General features: G+C 65.1%; 1 protein-coding gene across 1 annotated transcript in view; it reads right to left on the bottom strand.

The window, feature by feature from the left end:
• MYH7B (myosin heavy chain 7B) overlaps positions 1 to 16,268 on the bottom strand; it is a 46,722-nt gene extending 30,454 nt beyond the window's left edge. Inside the window, exons 1-12 of the mRNA XM_075901490.1 lie at positions 16,139 to 16,268; positions 15,396 to 15,540; positions 14,535 to 14,638; positions 10,070 to 10,213; positions 9,309 to 9,465; positions 8,193 to 8,220; positions 5,061 to 5,157; positions 4,233 to 4,256; positions 2,467 to 2,559; positions 1,475 to 1,538; positions 1,275 to 1,373; positions 535 to 638 (exon numbers count right to left, since the gene is read on the bottom strand). Coding sequence (XP_075757605.1) covers positions 535 to 638; positions 1,275 to 1,373; positions 1,475 to 1,538; positions 2,467 to 2,559; positions 4,233 to 4,256; positions 5,061 to 5,157; positions 8,193 to 8,220; positions 9,309 to 9,465; positions 10,070 to 10,213; positions 14,535 to 14,638; positions 15,396 to 15,540; positions 16,139 to 16,237 — 1,158 coding nt within the window. The 5' untranslated portion in view covers positions 16,238 to 16,268. The remainder of the gene's footprint in view (positions 1 to 534; positions 639 to 1,274; positions 1,374 to 1,474; positions 1,539 to 2,466; positions 2,560 to 4,232; positions 4,257 to 5,060; positions 5,158 to 8,192; positions 8,221 to 9,308; positions 9,466 to 10,069; positions 10,214 to 14,534; positions 14,639 to 15,395; positions 15,541 to 16,138) is intronic.
• Positions 16,269 to 17,484: the final 1,216 nt, after the last annotated feature.

The following is a 17,484-nucleotide window of genomic DNA, read 5'->3' as shown; positions in this document are numbered from 1 at the left end:
ATCCCAAGGGGGCCTGAGGCATCCTAGCCCAGTTCCTGTAACCAGATTACATCTGTGCTGCGCTGGGCTGGAGGAGCAATAAACCACCCTCAATTCCACTGGCTGGTGCAGTCTGTTTGTGCCATTTCGGGGTGCAGGAGACGGGGAACCCCCAACGTGCCGTCACACCCCTGCAAGGAGCGGGGGCCCGGCTGCCGCTGCTAGTCCCAGGCCTGGCACTGCCTCTGTGCTTTTCCCTCGGAGGCGCTCCCCCAGAACTGCCGGGAGTTCTCAGGGCTGCGTGTGCCCCGTGGCAGGCCCTTACCCGCGCTGCGCCCTGCTCCCCGGGCTGAGAATGCGCCCACCTCCCTGCGGAGGACAGCCGGGGCGTGGACGCCCGCGAGCCTTGTGGGCCCTAGGGGCAGGGGCCAGAGATCGCGGCTAAACGCCAGGGGACTCCGAGGTGTGTGGCCGACGCTGGCCCATGGCGGCTCTGGCCTGGAGTGGGGGGCGGCTCTCCCCGACCCCTCCCTCGCGGGCAGGGCCCACACGTACGTCTGTGGCCATGAGCTCCTCGCCGTCGTCCAGGTTGTCCACCGTGGTGACGCCTTGTGAGCAGAAGTGGTAGTCGTAGGGGTTGAGCGAGAGCAGCAGCATGTCTGGGAGCCGGAGGGAAGGCGAGGGCGTGAGGTGCGGGCAGCTCCAGCAACGGCCACGGGAGAGGCGGGGCAGGACCGGCGGGGCGAGCGCTCTGCCCAGCGCCAGGACTCCTCAGCTGAGCTCTGGGCTGGGCGCCCCCAGGCCTGGGGCGGGGGCTGGCTGGAGCCCTGGCCCTCGGCGTGTGCCCTGAATCTCAGCAGCTGCCCTGGGCGGGCGGAGCGCGTGTAGCTCCTGGGCTCCCTCGAGCCTCGCCCACAGTGCCACGTGCACCCCCCAAAACCCGCTGCTCCCCGGGGCCCCAGCCACGTGCTGCCATCTCAGGCGGCCGGCTGAGCAGCACGGGCCAAAGGAGCAATGGACAGAACCCTGCTCTGCCGTCGCGCCACAGCCCCTCGGAGCCTGATCTGGAAGTGGCCGCGCCGGCCTCGCCCCGCTCCAGGGCGCCCCAGGCCTGCCCGGTAAGGGCCCACTCGCCATCGAGCAGCAGCCAGAAGCTTCTCCCGCCAGGCTCCACCGAGCCTCTCTCCAGGGTGGGAGGGTTCCCGTCCCCAGGCACCCGCGCCCAGCGGCTCCCGGCAGGGAGGGCTCCTCCGGGGGCGTGGAGGGGGTTGCGCTGTGGCTGGGAAGCCGCTTACCCTGGAGCTCGGGTTTCTTCCCCGACAGGATCTGGTAGTAGATGTGGTAGCTCCTCTCGCCGGGCTGCTGGAAGATCACTCTGGACTTTTCCAGCAAGTCTAGACAAAGCAGAAAGCGGGCTGGCTGAGCCAGGGCCGGGGCCCAAAGCGCGCGGTGGGGGGAGCCTGGCAGGGCCGCCTGCGACCGGCTCTTCACTCACAGATATCGATGTCGGCTGAGGCCAGTTTCCCGGACGGGCCAAAGTGGATGCGGATGAACTTGCCCTGAGGGAAGAAGGGAGGGAGGCAAGTGCTTAGGCTGGACAAATGGGCTAAGGGGGGTACCGCTGCCCTCCCAGGCGCACACAGCTGGTATCACGCCGGGAAGGGGCCTAATCCGAGCAGACTGGCTGGGAGGCTCTGGCCTGGGCTGGTCCCTCCTCTAGGAATTTGGCTCGACAGGGATTGTGCCCGGGCCTTGCGCTCAGGCAGCACGTGGAGCGTGTCCGGCAGCCCCTGGCACCGGGGCAGAGCTGCCCGATGCTGGGTCGGTGGCGTCTGGCCTGTAGCTGCTGATCAAGTTCCAGACACTCCCAGGCCCCAGGTGCATCAGGGAATCCAGGGAGGCCCCCGCCGGCCCCTGTGGCCTCTGCCACCTCCAGTGTGATAGGATGGAGATGGAGATGGAGATGGAGAGGCCAGGGGGTTGGTTGAGCCCCAGGGGGCGAAGAAGGGGGTGCTGCATCCCTGTGCACGGGGAACCTCCAGCAGCGGGACTCTTTTGTGCCAGGCTCTTTCCTGGCGCTGCCAGTCAGCACCCACAGCCGGTGCCAAGCTGAGCTGCGGGTGGGCTGCCCTGAACTCCAGCCCCCTGGTAGGGCCACATCTTTGGCTGGTGTAACCTACACGGCACAAGCCAGTGCGCTCGCCTGGTGAGGGGCATCGCTTACAGCCCTGCAGCCAACCCGCCTGCCCAGGAGAGAGCCGCCGGCCAGCGCAGGGCAGTGCTGCCTGTGTGTGAGCGAGCGAGTGAGCGCGGGAGGGGGGTTTCTGGGCCCTGCGCCCACGCGGGGCCTGGCTGGCCAGCGCAGGGCAGTGCTGCCTGTGAGCGAGCGAGCGAGCGCGGGAGGGGGGTTTCTGGGCCCTGCGCCCACGCGGGGCCTGGCTGGCCGGCACGTCGCTGCGGCGAGGCACGGGCTGCGCACACACTTACAAAGCGCGAGGAGTTGTCGTTGCGCAGGGTTTTGGCGTTGCCGAAGGCTTCCATCGCCGGGTTTGCCTCGATGATTTGATCCTCGAGGGTACCCTAGAAAAGGCCAAAGTGGGTCAGCCTGTGCCCGTGGCATTAGGAGCAGAGCCTCTGGGTACGGCTGCTGCAGGGCCCGGGGCAGGGGCCTCAGCCCCCCGCGGCTCTCCCTGGCTCCCCGTTAGGCTGAGTCTCGGGGGGCACGTCTCTGTAAGTAACACCGGGGAGAACGGGGCTGGGCCCCGAGGCCGTGAACGCTGTGGCCACCTGCCCCCGCCCTCCCCGCAAGGTCCAGGCTATTAGCTCAGTGGCACCTGGGAGTCGCCGTAACATGCAGCCTGGCTGCCTGCCGCTCAGCGATCCCGCAGGATTTCCCGCTGTCCCCACGCCTGGGCGGGGGCGGGGGAGAAGGGAGGCTAGTGGGGAGCCCCGGGGTCTGGGGCTGCCATGCTGGCGCAAACGTCCAGCAAGGAAACGGCCAGGCAAACCCTTCACTAGGGGGAGTCAAGCTGTAAATCTCGCGCGCTAGTTGAACGAGCCAGCCAGGACATGGGCTTGATTCCCCCCCCCCCCACTGGAAAATACCCCAAATAACCTAACCTGAGCCCTTGGCTCCCACGCCTGCAACGCTCTAGGCCGGGCCCACGGCCGGGCCGCCACTAACCCCGCTCCCTGCCCCCCGGGAGACGGCGGCTGGATCCGCCCAGCCTCGCGGGCTGTGCTGCTCCTCCGTGGGCTGGCAGCCCTTGGCCTGCATGGCCGATGCTCACACGCCCTTCCCCTAGAAAGCGGAGCTGCGGCCGAGCAGAGCCACTGGCCCGGCGCTGCGCTAAGCCGTGCTGGGCTGAGTTCACGAGGGCCCCGAGGCCCCCAGCATTACGGAACAGGAATCCCGCGATCGTCTCTCGCTCGAGGCCCCTCCTCAGCCGAGCTCCCTCCGCCTGTGCGCCAGCCCGGCCCTGCGCCTGCACCCCGGGGCCTCTGCCCACCTGTGAGCTGCACGACTGCCACCGCAAATGTAACCACCAGGCAGCAGCCTCCCTCCTCCTCGCCATCCCCCCGCATCCAGCTGTCTCGGCTCCTAGCGGGGAGGTGCCAGGCAGAGTCGACCAAGGCTCCTGGGGCTGGGGTCCGCTCTGTGCTCCACCCCCGCCATTAGCCAAGGCCTCCCGACCCAAGCAGCCCCTGCCCTCTGGCCCCACGGGGCTGGTACGGAGGCCACGCCCGGCTCCGGGTCTGAGGAGGTCAGCAAGCGCTCGGCCCACCAGACACTGAGCCCAGCCAGGGACCTGGGCAGCTGTTTCTGGTTTGCACTAGCTTCTGGCCCCCTCCCACCCAAGACGCAGCTGGACAGGTTTGCAGTGAGCTGAGAGCTAAGCAACCTCTGTCCCCAGCCAGGGCGGTGGATAGAAGCTCCCAGCCTGCCTCAGTGCCCTGCAGCCCCTCACCCTGGCCACAGCGAGCCCTCTGCGGGGAGAAGCTGCTCTAGGAACCATGGCAGCCTCCCTGGAGCCTCTCGGCCGCCACGAGCATTTTCGAGCCACAGTCACGTCAGCAAACCACGGCCCCGTGCATGGGGGCCTGATCCCGGTCTTGCGTCACTGTCCCAGCACTCCCACCCGCAACATCCTTACAGAGCCGCCTGGCTTGCACTGGTGTCTGTGAGCTCAGACTAGGCCCAACACCTCCCCCGCGCTAGCCGAGTCCAGCCTGGCCTCCCTGGGAACACTTACCCCAGTTTTAGTGGCAGGAGCTTGCTAGGGAAAGGAAAGAAATGTGGCTTTAGAATTCCAGAAGGGACAGATCAAAACCCCAGAACGCACCAATCAAAGCGGGACGTTAAAATGTAGTTACTAAAAAGGTCCAAAAACCCCTGAAGGATTACATTGAAAAAATCCACCAAAAATGTTAAATAGATTAGCTGAAGAAAAAGAAGAAAAGCATCAAAAAGCAGGAACAGTTAAATCCAAGCCCAGGGAAGAGGGAAGGAAAACAACACTGGAGAATTGCTTATCCAGTACCTGACGCAGCCAGTCCGTGCCTGCAAGAGAAAGCAGACTGGAGCCACAAGTACCCAGAAGGACTAAGCAATTGCAAGGACTCTCAAAAATAACCAACACCCAAGAAATGTGAGAGAATCAAAACAAGAGCAAGAAAAAGCACAAGATGGAAAAGGATCAAAATGAACAAAAAGAGAAAAGGCGGGAAAAAGCAAAAAGCAAAAAGCAAGGCTTAAAAGAGATGGGGTGGAAATAGGCGGGGGACTCAGTCCCCTTTAAAGCTTCTGAAAGAAAATCAGTCGGGCTGAAGGAAGAGAGGGGCCCACAGGGCCTGGGGTGGCTGTTTGGTTTGGTGAGCTAGAAAAACTCCATTTCCCCAAGAGCAGTAGTTTCAAGCCTTGCTTGTTCAAAAGGAAAAGGAAAAGCAAAGCCCACGAAGGGCCAGATCCAAACACGCTTCCAAACGCCAAAAGTTCCAAAAAGGAACAAGAAAAGAAAAGAAAAGAAAAGAAAAGAAAAGGCAGGGAGAGCAGCCAGCGTCTGTCCCTGCGGGGGGCTTACTCCTTTCTTGCCCGGCGTGTCGCCCAAGGCCGCTACAATGGCAAAGTACTGAATGACTCGCTTGGTGTTTACAGTCTTACCAGCACCAGATTCTCCGCTTAGGGTAACAGAAATACACAGATCAAGAAATGAGGCAGAGACAGGCACACCCGCTGCAGCTGCACTGAGACTCAGAAGCCAGGGCCTGGCCCAGCCGCCTGCCAACGGTGTCGTGGGAGAAGTGACACGTCCCGGGAGAGTCCGGCCCTGGGCGGCCCAGGATCCCGTCCGACTGGCTAGTGCTCTGCCTGGGAGCCCGGGGGGAGAGGGGCTGGGACGTGCTCTGCCCTCGCCCACCCCTCAAAGGGCCGTGTGGGCCACAGGAGCCCTGGGGAGCCATGGGGCTGGCTCCTAGCCGGCGGGCCGGGCCGTTGCTGCTGCCCTGGTCTGCGGCGCCCCTGGCACCGGTTGGCGACGCCGCGCCGTGGATCCCTGGCTCGCGTGACCCGCTCTCCCACTGCAATCCCAGCGCCCAGCGGGAGGGGTGGGGGGGCTGCCACTGGACATGAGCCAAGCAGCTCCCGTCTCAGCCCGGCCTGACCTAATTAGGCCATGGCCTGGGCTCAAAATGTCAGTGGCTCAAGGCAGCAGGGTCGGGCCATTCAGAGAACTTTATATAGCAGTCACCTAGATGTCACGTGAACTTAACCGTGCCCGTCCCACCCCGCCTCAGCCTGCCCCGTCCCCCCCATCCCTCACCCCCCACTGTCCTGTCCCCTCCCCCACGTCCCACCCCGCCTCAGCCTGCCCTGTTCCCCCGGCCTGCCCCGTCCCACCCCGCCTCAGCCTGCCCTGTTCCCCCGGCCTGCCCCGTCCCACCCCGCCTCAGCCTGCCCCGTCCCCCCCATCCCTCACCCCCCACTGTCCTGTCCCCTCCCCCACGTCCCACCCCACCTCAGCCTGCCCCGTCCCCCCCATCCCTCACCCCCCACTGTCCTGCCCCCTCCCCCACGTCCCATCCCGCCTCAGCCTGCCCCATCCCCCGCGTCCCACCCCGCCTCAGCCTGCCCTGTTCCCCCGGCCTGCCCCATATCACCCGCCTCAGCCTGCCCTGTTCCCCCAGCCTGCCCCGGCCCATCCGCCTCAGCCTGCCCCGTCCCCCCCATCCCTCACCCCCCCACTGTCCTGCCCCCTCCCCCACGTCCCACCCCGCCTCAGCCTGCCCTGTTCCCCCGGCCTGCCCCATATCACCCGCCTCAGCCTGTCCCATCCCCCCCGTCCCACCCTGCCTCAGCCTGCCCCGTCCCCCCCATCCCTCACCCCCCACTGTCCTGCTGCCTCCCCCACGTCCCACCCCACCTCAGCCTGCCCTGTTCCCCCGGCCTGCCCCGTCCCACCCGCCTCAGCCTGCCCTGTTCCCCCAGCCTGCCCCGTATCACCCGCCTCAGCCTGCCCCATCCCCCGCGTCCCACCCCGCCTCAGCCTGCCCTGTTCCCCCAGCCTGCCCCGGCCCATCCGCCTCAGCCTGCCCCGTCCCCCCCATCCCTCACCCCCCCACTGTCCTGCCCCCTCCCCCACGTCCCACCCCGCCTCAGCCTGCCCTGTTCCCCCGGCCTGCCCCATATCACCCGCCTCAGCCTGTCCCATCCCCCCCGTCCCACCCTGCCTCAGCCTGCCCCGTCCCCCCCATCCCTCACCCCCCACTGTCCTGCTGCCTCCCCCACGTCCCACCCCGCCTCAGCCTGCCCTGTTCCCCCGGCCTGCCCCGTCCCACCCGCCTCAGCCTGCCCTGTTCCCCCAGCCTGCCCCGTATCACCCGCCTCAGCCTGCCCCATCCCCCGCGTCCCACCCCGCCTCAGCCTGCCCTGTTCCCCCGGCCTGCCCCATATCACCCGCCTCAGCCTGCCCTGTTCCCCCAGCCTGCCCCGGCCCATCCGCCTCAGCCTGCCCCATCCCTCACCCCCCCACTGTCCTGGCCCCTCCCCCACGTCCCACCCCACCTCAGCCTGCCCTGTTCCCCCGGCCTGCCCCATATCACCCGCCTCAGCCTGCCCCGTCCCCCCCATCCCTCACCCCCCCACTGTCCTGCCCCCTCCCCCACGTCCCACCCCGCCTCAGCCTGCCCTGTTCCCCCGGCCTGCCCCATATCACCCGCCTCAGCCTGTCCCATCCCCCCCGTCCCACCCTGCCTCAGCCTGCCCCGTCCCCCCCATCCCTCACCCCCCACTGTCCTGCTGCCTCCCCCACGTCCCACCCCGCCTCAGCCTGCCCTGTTCCCCCGGCCTGCCCCGTCCCACCCGCCTCAGTCTGCCCCATTCCCCACTGGCCAGCCCCGCCCCCTCCCCCCACGTCCCACCTGCCTTGCCTCAGTCTGCCCCGTCCCCCACTGTCTTGCCCCCGCCCCCACTACTCCGGCCCCTCCCCCATGTCCCACCCCGCCTCAGCCTGCCCTGTCCCCCACTGTCCTGCCTCCACCCCCACTGTCCTGTCTCATCCCCCACATCCCACCCCGCCTCAGCCTGCCCTGTTCCCCCAGCCTGCCCCGGCCCACCCGCCTCAATCTGCTCCGTCCCCCCCATCCCTCACCCCCCACTGTCCTGCCCCCACCCCCACTGCCCCGGCCCCTCCCCCACGTCCCACCCGCCTCAGCCTGCCCTGTGCCCCATGACACTGGCTCCAGCTGCCTCGTCTGCCCACCAGGCCTGTGCAGGGGCAAGGCCTTTGCTGCCCCAAGGTGGGCATCCCCTTTGTCCAGACCCCGCGGGGCCTGTGGCCTGCCCCGGGGCTGCGGCTTGCTCCAAGAGACGTGCGTGGGCAATGCCTGCCCTGCGGCGCCAGCGGCACCAAGCGCGGGCTGAGTGGCCCTTCCCCCAGCACCGGCGGGCTGCCCGCGCGGGCCCTGGCGGCTCCTGGCCGGGGCAAAGGACACTTGTTCAGGGGCGCAGGCAGCTGGCCGGGGCCAGGCCTCGAGGCCAGATGCTGGCGGGCTGGCGCGGGGCGGAGTGGGGAGCCCTATCTCCTGGGGGCAGGCTGCCTCTCGACAGGCCCGCCCAAACGACGGGGGACCCTGGACCCTAAGCGGGGCAGGCCTGTCGGGCCGGAGCCCAAGCCAGAGACGCGGCCGGTGGCCGGGAGCCAGCGCGGGTCACTTACGTGATGAGCATCGACTGGTTCTCGCGATCTGGAAGAGAAAGCGCCAGCGGGAGATGGACACAGGCCTGCGATGGCTCGGAGCGCTAGAGCCCTGCAGGCAGCCGGGGGCTGGGCTTGGCCCCCGCACCCCTCTTTGCTGGTCAGTGACTGTGGGCCCCCCCCATCCACCCCTCCCACACCCCCACCTCCCCGCCCTGGCTGGTCAGTGACTGTGGGCCCCCCCAACCAACCCCCCCACACCCCCACCTCCCCGCCCTGGCTGGTCAGTGACCGTGGGCCCCCCCCAACCAACCCCTCCCACACCCGCACCTCCCCGCCCTGGCTGGTCAGTGACCGTGGGCCCCCCCCAACCAACCCCTCCCACACCCCCACCTCCCCGCCCTGGCTGGTCAGTGACCGTGGGCCCCCCCCAACCAACCCCTCCCACACCCCCACCTCCCCGCCCTGGCTGGTCAGTGACCGTGGGCCCACCCCAACACACCGCCCCACACTCCCACCTCCCCGCCCTGGCTGGTCAGTGACGGTGGGTCCCCACCCCCACCCCCTCCCCGCCTGGCTGGTCAGTGACGGTGGGTTTCCCCCTCCAGGGGGGCAGTGATGATGGTCGCCTGACGTGAACACGCTGCTTCCCCGTCAGCCTGGCTGTGGACGTGGGGGCTCCCTAGGCCCCCTGGGACGGCAGCTCTGGGAAGACGTGTCCTGGGGCCTTGACAAGTCTACACAGCTCCTCTCTCTGCACCTGCCCCCCGCCCCAGAAGAGCCTGGGCCAGCTCCAGCCCAGTGTGCTGCCAGGGCCCTGCCCTGCAGGGATGTGTCCTTTCTCCTCAGCTCCCTGGCTGTCCTGCCAAGGTCATTTATGGGTCTTTCCTCCTCTGGGGCTTGTCACACTGCCCCTCCCCCGGGGGGCTGGGCAGCCTGGCGCCGCCTCCCTGTGGGGCTCCCTGCACACCCAGGCCAGGGGTCTGCTGTGCGGCAGGCACGGGGCTATTTGCTGCACCGCCTTGCTTGCGGCCGACGGACGGCCCGGAGCCTGCGGCCAGAGCCTGGCCGGGACGCCAGCGGTCGGGTTGGCTGGGGCTGGCTGTGCATTGGTTTGCTGGCGCGAGGGGGGCTTACTGCGCAGCATGTCGTTGTAGGCATTGTCCGCGATGGAGTAGATGTGGGGCGGGGACTCCGACCTCCGCTTGCCCTTGTAGGCTGCCACCACGGGCGCGGTGTAGACTGGCAGCCACTTGTAGGGGTTTATGGTGACGCAGAACAGGCCTGAATAGGTCTGAGGGCAGAGAGGCCAGTGAGCGAAGCGGGACCCGCCGAACAGAGGCAAGTGTGAGCGCAGAGCTAGACACGCTGCCGGGCCGGCACCGGGCCGCCGCCTCTCTCCGCTGCAGAGCAGGGGGCAACCGGCCACGACAGCAGCGTCCCCGGTGCTGACCCGCCTTCCTTTGGCGGTGGCATTCCTCCCGCGCCCCGTGGGCAGCTGGGTGCCCAGCGCTAGCCCCGCACCCCGGCGGCCGCCTTGCTCAGGGCAGCCCGCCAGGAAAGCTGGTGGCGTCTGCCCGGGACATGCCCGCTTGAGCAGTAGCTGGAAACCCCTTGGCACTGGGCGCCTGGGTTTTGTTTTGCAGACTCCCCGGCGAGCGAGTCTCTTCCCCCAGGCATGGCAAGAGGCTTAGTTCTCTTTACCAGGTTTGCCCAGTGAGTCTGATCAGCGCACATAAATCTACCCCCCTCTGCCCCAGCCTGCGGGGGATTCGCGCTCCCGTGCGCCATGGCAAAGCAGGCCCAGCCGGCCCGGCTAGACAACCCTGGGAGAAGTGGGTTGTGGTTCTGAGCTGGCGCCAGGGCTCCGCGCGTCACCCCCTGCCGGCCCCACTCACATAGATCATCCAGTGGGCGTAGCGGCGCTTCAGGTTGTACAGCACCGAGGCCTCGTTGAGGTGCGTGAGCATGGCCATGTCCTCAATCATATCGAACTTGGGGGGGTTCACCTGCTGGATGTCGTCTTCCTTGACCACCCGAATCTGCAGGGAGGAAACAAAGCAGGGGAGCCTCAGCGTGTCCGGGGCCCCTGCGGGGCGGGACCAGGCTTGGCAGGCTCCATGAGCCGCGGCAGGGCCCTGTCCGCTTGCTCCCGCCTCTTGGGCAAAGGGCTGGGATCGGCTCTTGTTTCCACACGGCAGGCCCTGCGGATGGGCGCGTGCCAAAGACGCAGCATGAAGGGCTGGGGCGTCTGGGGCAGGCCCTGCGGATGGGCGCGCGGCAGAGACGCGGCGGGAAGGGCTGGGGCGTCTGGGGCAGGCCCTGCGGATGGGCGCGCGGCAGAGACGCGGCGGGAAGGGCTGGGGCGTCTGGGGCAGGCCCTGCGGATGGGCGCGCGGCAGAGACGCGGCGGGAAGGGCTGGGGCGTCTGGGGCAGGCCCTGCGGATGGGCGCGTGGCAGAGACGCGGCGGGAAGGGCTGGGGCGTCTGGGGCAGGCCCTGCGGATGGGCGCGCGGCAGAGACGCGGCGGGAAGGGCTGGGGCGTCTGGGGCAGGCCCTGCGGATGGGCGCGCGGCAGAGACGCGGCGGGAAGGGCTGGGGCGTCTGGGGCAGGCCCTGCGGATGGGCGCGTGGCAGAGACGCGGCGGGAAGGGCTGGGGCGTCTGGGGCAGGCCCTGCGGATGGGCGCGTGGCAGAGACGCGGCGGGAAGGGCTGGGGCGTCTGGGGCAGGCCCTGCGGATGGGCGCGTGGCAGAGACGCGGCGGGAAGGGCTGGGGCGTCGGGCCAGTCTCCTGTCCGGGCCTCGCGCCCTCCTGTGACTCTCTCAGACTGACCCTGGCTGCCCCTGCGGGACTGCAGAGGAGAACAGATCTTGGGGGCCGTGCCCCCGCCTGGCCCTGTGTCCATGGCCTAGGCTGGGCGGGGCGATGTCTCTGCTCAGCTGGGCCGGGTGCAACGCCGCGGTGGTGGCAGTTTGGAAGGGCAGCAGGACACGAGTGCCTCATCTGGATCCGGAACGCCGGGGCGAGGGGCTGGCTGGGCACCGGCAGGCGTCAGTGGGGCGGGAGCCGGAGGCAGGCCTAGGCCTGTGTCCCCGCAGCGCCTGGGGGATGCTCTGCAGAGAGGAGCGCTCTAACCCGCCCGCCCGCGTCGTTCCCGGAGCGCGTCTCCCTGCGGCGTAGCGCCGGCGTGGGCAGCGCTCGGGGGGCTTTTCACCCCCTCGGTGGCACCAGTGGCAGTGCAGAGCTGCCCCCAGCCCGAGCACCCTCCACTCCGGAGCCTCCGTGGGGGGCACTGCTGCCTGCTCCCTCGTCCTGCCGGGCAGCCCAGCGCGGCTTGGCCAGGCGCTCAGGGACCGGGCACCGGGCGGCTTTGGCCTCTGTCTCTGGGGGTGGCGGCTGAGAAGGGAAGGGCTGGCTCGGCGCTGGGCCGGCGCACACAAAGCATGGGAGACCAAGGCCCGATCCCACCAGGAGCCGCGTAACTAGCCCCCTGGCATGGACCGGCCGGAGCGCCGCGGGGCTGCCCCACACTGTCCTGTCACAGGGCCACCTCCCCGAGCCGCCCGGCCCAGCGGGTCAGTGGCTCCCCAGCGGAGCCCGGGGGGAGCTGGCTCACCCGGGTAGCCAGCAGGCTTGTCCCTGCCCTGCCGTTAAATGAAGCAGCAGGTTCCCAGCCTGCAGGGCTGAGCGGAGGCGCCTTTGAGCGGTGAAATGTGCCGCTCCCGCCGGGTTCTGCCAGAGCAGCCACAGCCCTGTGCAGCGCCTGCTGGGGCGGTGCCCTGGACGGGTGGAGGAGGGCCACGGCGTCGGCCCCGCCAGCCACCGCCAGTGAAAGCGACCTTGCTGTGTCTCCCCCGCCATCCCGCTGTCCCCTGCCCCTGCCCATCCCACCGGGGGGCGCACACAGCCAGGTTCCCCACTGCCTGTCAACATTATCCACATGCCCCACCCCGAGACGTGAGCTCCTTGCTGCTTGGGGAGGGCTATCCCACCGTGCCCCGGCCCCAGCCCTTGGCCTGTTACTCTAACCACTCCCCGCGTTCCTGCTGCTACCTGTTTCCTGAGCCCGGGGGCCCTGGGTCTGTCCGGCCCCGTGCCATCTCAAAGAATAGGGCGAGGGAGCGTGACACAGCCCGCATGGCCCCTCCGGCCCTTGTCCCTGAACCTGTTAGCCCTGTCACGCCACATCTCCACGCCTGGCTGTGAGGGCCTGGATTTAGCACCCGCCCCGGTACTAAGGCTTGAGGGCGAGAGTCTAGTGAAGAAAGCAGGGAACTGGACCTCAGGACTTGCGTTCTAATCCCAGCTCTGTCTTCAAGTCCGTGTGACCCTCTGCCAGGCTTTTATTACCTCCCCGGGCCTCAGTCTCACTAGCTATGAAATGGGGCTAATACTAGCTACTGAGTCCACAGCCTGGTGGAGTGACACGGTTCCTGCGTCGTTTGGAAGAGACGGTGAGGCTAATTCTCCTCCGATTTATACTCATGTAACTCAGGGTCGCTCTGTCAGAATCAGTGTAATGATGAGCCATGGACTCAAGCTCAGAACTGGGCCCTTTGTAATCCTACAGGTACTGGGGCAACCCCTCTGCAGTTCATGGTCTAGCACTAGTTTAACTGGAAGCAGAATTTAGGCAGACTTGGATTAGATATGACCTGGCTGGAAAAATGTAGTCCCAATAGCTTCCTGTTGGAAAATGTTATTGCAACAAAACAGGTGTTGGTGTTGTTGTTGCTATTGTTTCAATTTGGGTGATGGTTCATTTACTAAAAAATGGAAGCAAAAGTTTTGAACACACCCAAATACTCCCATTTTGATTTTTCATTGCCCAATGACTTTTTGTTTTGAAAGGTACTTTATTTGATATTTTAAAAACATTAAACAGGTTTGAAATGGAATTAAACGTTGAATTTAATGAAACAAAATGTTTCAATCGGCCTGGGGCGTCCCAAGTTTTGGCTTTTTGTTCTAACTCAGAACAAAGGTGGTTTTTGAAATAATTTTTGCTTGGACAGAAAATCTCTTTTCCAACCAGTTCAGGATTTCGACAGATATAAGCTATTGCTCATTAGACCGACTAGTCCCAGCGCAATATGAAGCAGTACACAGATCACTGTGTGCAAAGGACGTCTCCCCATTCCGTCACCACAGTTCTACACTGGCGATATTGCTCCGGCATAAAACTGTTCCCATGGAGCGGAGAATGCAGCCCATACGTTAGTTTTGCGAGATAGTAGTTTGCTAAAAGCAGATGCTGCCCTTACACCAGTAGGTGCACTGAGTCCCGTGACTCTCATTCAGATTTCTCCACTACCCTAGCCTGGTAAAACTGCTTTGATTTCTGAGGACTGACTGACTCCTGATTGACACTGCTGTAATAAATGAGGTCAGCCCCAATGGAGTGACATGGGTAGAGCTCAGAATATGGCTCTGTCAGGGCCAGCCAACCCGCAGCTTAAATTGTGTCTTGCAAAACCACCCCTGCGTCCCTAAGAACCACCCCCTGACCCCCGGTTCCCTGTACTCACTGTCCAGCGCAGCGAAGCAAAATGGTGCTGGCTGAGGGGAGCCTCTGATGGGGCCAAAAAGCCACCCATTTAAAGGGGGCAGCCTTTTTTTTTTTTTTTTGGCTCAACAACTTTCCCCCCTCGGCCCTTTGCGCTATCCCCCCCAACTATTGTGGCTCTTTGCCTTTAACGGGTTGGCCACCCCTGCTCTATGTGTAACAATTGATTCCTATTTGGAAAAAGAGCAACCTTTTAGTCAGCTGTATCTAACCGTAATTAAACTGAGTTCCCAGCCCTCTAAACAACATTGTTAGTTCATTACAACAGCTCTCTGGCAGAGTCCGCTCTCTGCGGGACTGGTGTAACTTCAGAGTAACCCCCGATTTACACCAGCTCCCCTTGGTTCCTGCTTTGAATGATTTTCTCTTGAGATTAGCAGGATAATTTTGTCCAAAGGAGCAACTGGCACTTTTCCCGGACAGAGCAGATTCTCCTGTTGGCTATTGTCACAGCTGTTAAGGTGCCAGCTGATCCCTTTGGGCTGGGAAGCTCTACTGCCTGTCACTTCGCGGGGGAACATTTGATGCTGGTGTAGCGAAGGCCCGGCGTGCTTGGCGAGTCAGACAGTGCATTGTTTCCTAGGCCGTGGCAGGGTAACAAAAGCCGTGGACGCGAGCACGCTGCCGGGTTGCAGGTTGGGCATTTCAGAGCCTCCCGCAAGAACGTGTCTAATTTCAGCTCTGACCTGCTCCCACGTACGCCCCCTCCCCGCCCCGTCATGCAGCCCTCGCCTCTCCGCCTTCCCCCGTCCTGGGAACACCAAACGTTAAAAATCAAGCCTGTTTTGCTTACGTCTTTATTTTTGGTTTCCACGGTGACTTTGCCACCAGAGGATTCTTTGATTTCAACCTCAATGTAGGCTTCCTTGTCATCTGGGATCCACGCTCGCTTCTTCCCTGCAGAGCACAAGAAAAGGAAGAACCCTCAGTCGGAGGGGAAGGGAACGCCGGGCTCTTGCCAATAGCTTCAGGAGGCAGCACGAACACAATATTAAGGGCCCTTCTTGTCCTTGCTCTGTTTTTGACCCTAGGGGCAGGCTTTCCTGGGCCTGTTCGAGCCGGGGGCTTGTTTAACTTGCCCCAGCTGGTGCTAAGATTGGCTTCCGCCTGCTGTTTGCTCCATTTGGAGACTCACATGGAAAGCACAGTGTAGGGAATACAAAGTTCTCTCCTCATCCCATTTCATCAGCTCCACACCCCCCACCCCCGAATTTCTCCTGGCCCAAACCCCGGGCTTTTTGCCCCTGGCGCACAGTGGCACTGAGGCAATGGTGCTGAAGATGAGGCTGGAGTGCACAGAGAGGTACAGGGAGGAATCTGTCACCCAAAGCCCCAACGATCCCCGTCCATCTCGAGTGAAATGGGACGACAGCTTTGCTGAGCCAGGGGTTCTGTGGCACAGGCTTTGCTGGGTCCCTCGGCCCGTCTGGGCACGTCGCCTCGGTGCAGATGCACAGCCGCCGTGTTACCCGCCACGCCGAGAGCCGTGGCCACTGGCTGCCAAAAGCCTTTCTGGGCCTCTGACCTCCTACCGGGGAGCACAAGGGCAGCGCTGCAGTGGGGGCTCCGCCATGAAACCCTGCCAGGGTCCACAGCCTGGGGAGCAGGCCAGGGGTGCTCCGCAAACCAGGCTCAAAGGGGCTGCTGCTCTTACCATCGAACGGGATGGTCTGAAGCTTGAGCTGCTCCGTGTAGCTCTTGCGGAGGTAGTCGGCAGCCTCCCCGAACTCGGTCATGTCCCGCATTGACATGGTGCTGGCTGGGCAGCAGCAAAGAAAGACGCCAAAGACTTGGGAGCACTGCAAAGGAGGGAAGCAGAGAGAGGAGTCAGTCCAGAGACAGCTGCTCCAGCGAGGACAGCGAGGGTTTTCACACACGGCCCAGGAGGATAACGGCCGTGCAAAGAGCCCTGGCTCGCCCAGGCTCCTGATTACGCGCCCGGTGCTCCTGCCGGCTCTGTCCCCACGCGCCTTGCCGCTGGGAGCAACCGCCAGGCTGAACTCCCCACCCCTCACGTGTGGAGCTCCGGCAGCAGCAAAGGGGCAGCGAAAGCTCGCTTGTCCGGATCACCTCCGGCAGCCAGTCCCTGCTCCGACCCCCGGAGGCAGGCCAAGCCCGTGCGGATACGGGGCTCCCAAAGTTAGGAAACAGAGGGGTGAGTGTGAACCCCGGCAAGGGACGGTGGCACTGCTCCCTGTCCTCCGTACAACGGCCCCGCCGCATCACCGCAGCCTCGGGAACGCCCTGGCACCAGCAACTTCCCACGCTGCCCAGCCCTCGCCAAACGCCCCCTTTCCTCCGTCCCTCCCTCTGAGCCCGGCTGCCCTGCCGCCCACCTCCTTCCCCCGGCCGGCAGGGAGCGGTTAGCAGCACAGGGACGTGCCCTTTACTACCAACCTTGGCTATCGGACTGAATGGCTGCAGGCCTGCGGCAAAGCCCCTTTTTATTGTGTCCGTCAAGGTCAGAGTGGGAAGAGCTATGTCAGAAATTCCCATGTGTCACGTCCATGCGGCTCCATTGGTGCTGCTCCGCTCCGGCCCGGAGCGACACAAAAGGCAAACCTCCCTTTTATCTCCCTGGGAATGCGCCCGGTTATTTTTACTCCTGTATTGTCAGGCGAGTACAAAGGCAGAGGGCGGCTGCAGGCTTGGGAGCCAGCACAGCTCTCCAGGCCAGCCTGTGCCTGGCCGATCTGCAGGACTGACTCCTCTGCCCGCCGTCACCTGGCCGGGTCTGTGTCTCGCCACGCTGCCCGGGAGGGCACAGGGCTCCCCCGCCAACCTCAGCGCCACCCTCACCCGGAGCCGCTGCCTCGGCTTCCCACTGGGCCCCGCTCCCACCAATTGCGGGGGGCAGCGACGTGGGGCGGAGGGCAGGGCTGGGCCCCCGCGGGCCGCTCTCCTCTGCCTCCCTGGGTCGCACAGGGAGGGCCAGTGGCTCTCTCGCCCTTGAGGTGTCCAGCAATCTCCTAGCGCAGCCTGGCGGGGGCTAGCTGAGTGACCGCACCAGCACCCTGCACCCAGATGTGAGCTGCCAGTGGCCATGGCTCCAGTGGGTTGGCTCGGCCCCTTAGAGATACACTGGCCAGCTGTGGAATCAGCTGGGTGGCGGTAGCCAAACGCCCCAGACCGAGGAGGGCTCTGGGGGCTCCTGTGTGGCCAGAGCTCACAGATCAACGAGGCTGCCCGGCCCACAACAGGAACACGCCAGGGCTTGACACTGGCCACGCAAGAGGGTAGCTGCATAAATGAGGCCGCTCAGTCACTGCACTGGTCCCCAGTATCACTGGAACTAATGGGGATGGTTAAGGCCAGTCCCCGAGGCCTGGGATCCCCTGAGCTGTGGGGCGCCGGGATCCTTAGCCTAGGCCCCCACGGCTGCCTTCCCTGGCGCCCCAGGGCAGGGATACACACCGTTCCAGTTGCCATTGCACTCCCTCGAATTGGAGCAATTCTACCAGCTGTGCCGGGTTCACCCTCGGGAAACATGGGCGCCCAGCCCTGGGAGCTACAGCAGCTGGGAAGCTAGATGGGGGTCACCGGGGCGCCCTTGTAGCCAAGCAGGCTAACGGCATGTTGGGCTGCGTTAGGAGGCGTGTTGCCAGCAGACCCAGGGCAGGGGTTCTTCCCCTCTGTTCAGCACTGCGAGGCCACATCTGGAGCGTTGCGTCTGCTCCTGGGCCCCCACTCCAGAAGGGATGTGGACACATTGGAGAGGGTCCAGTGGGGGGCAACTGAAATGA

The sequence above is a fragment of the Pelodiscus sinensis genome, chromosome 18 (genome assembly GCF_049634645.1).
Source record: "Pelodiscus sinensis isolate JC-2024 chromosome 18, ASM4963464v1, whole genome shotgun sequence".
Taxonomy (NCBI): Eukaryota; Metazoa; Chordata; order Testudines; family Trionychidae; genus Pelodiscus; species Pelodiscus sinensis.
The sequence above is the reverse complement of the archived record's forward strand: the minus strand, read 5'-3'. Positions and strand labels throughout refer to the sequence as shown.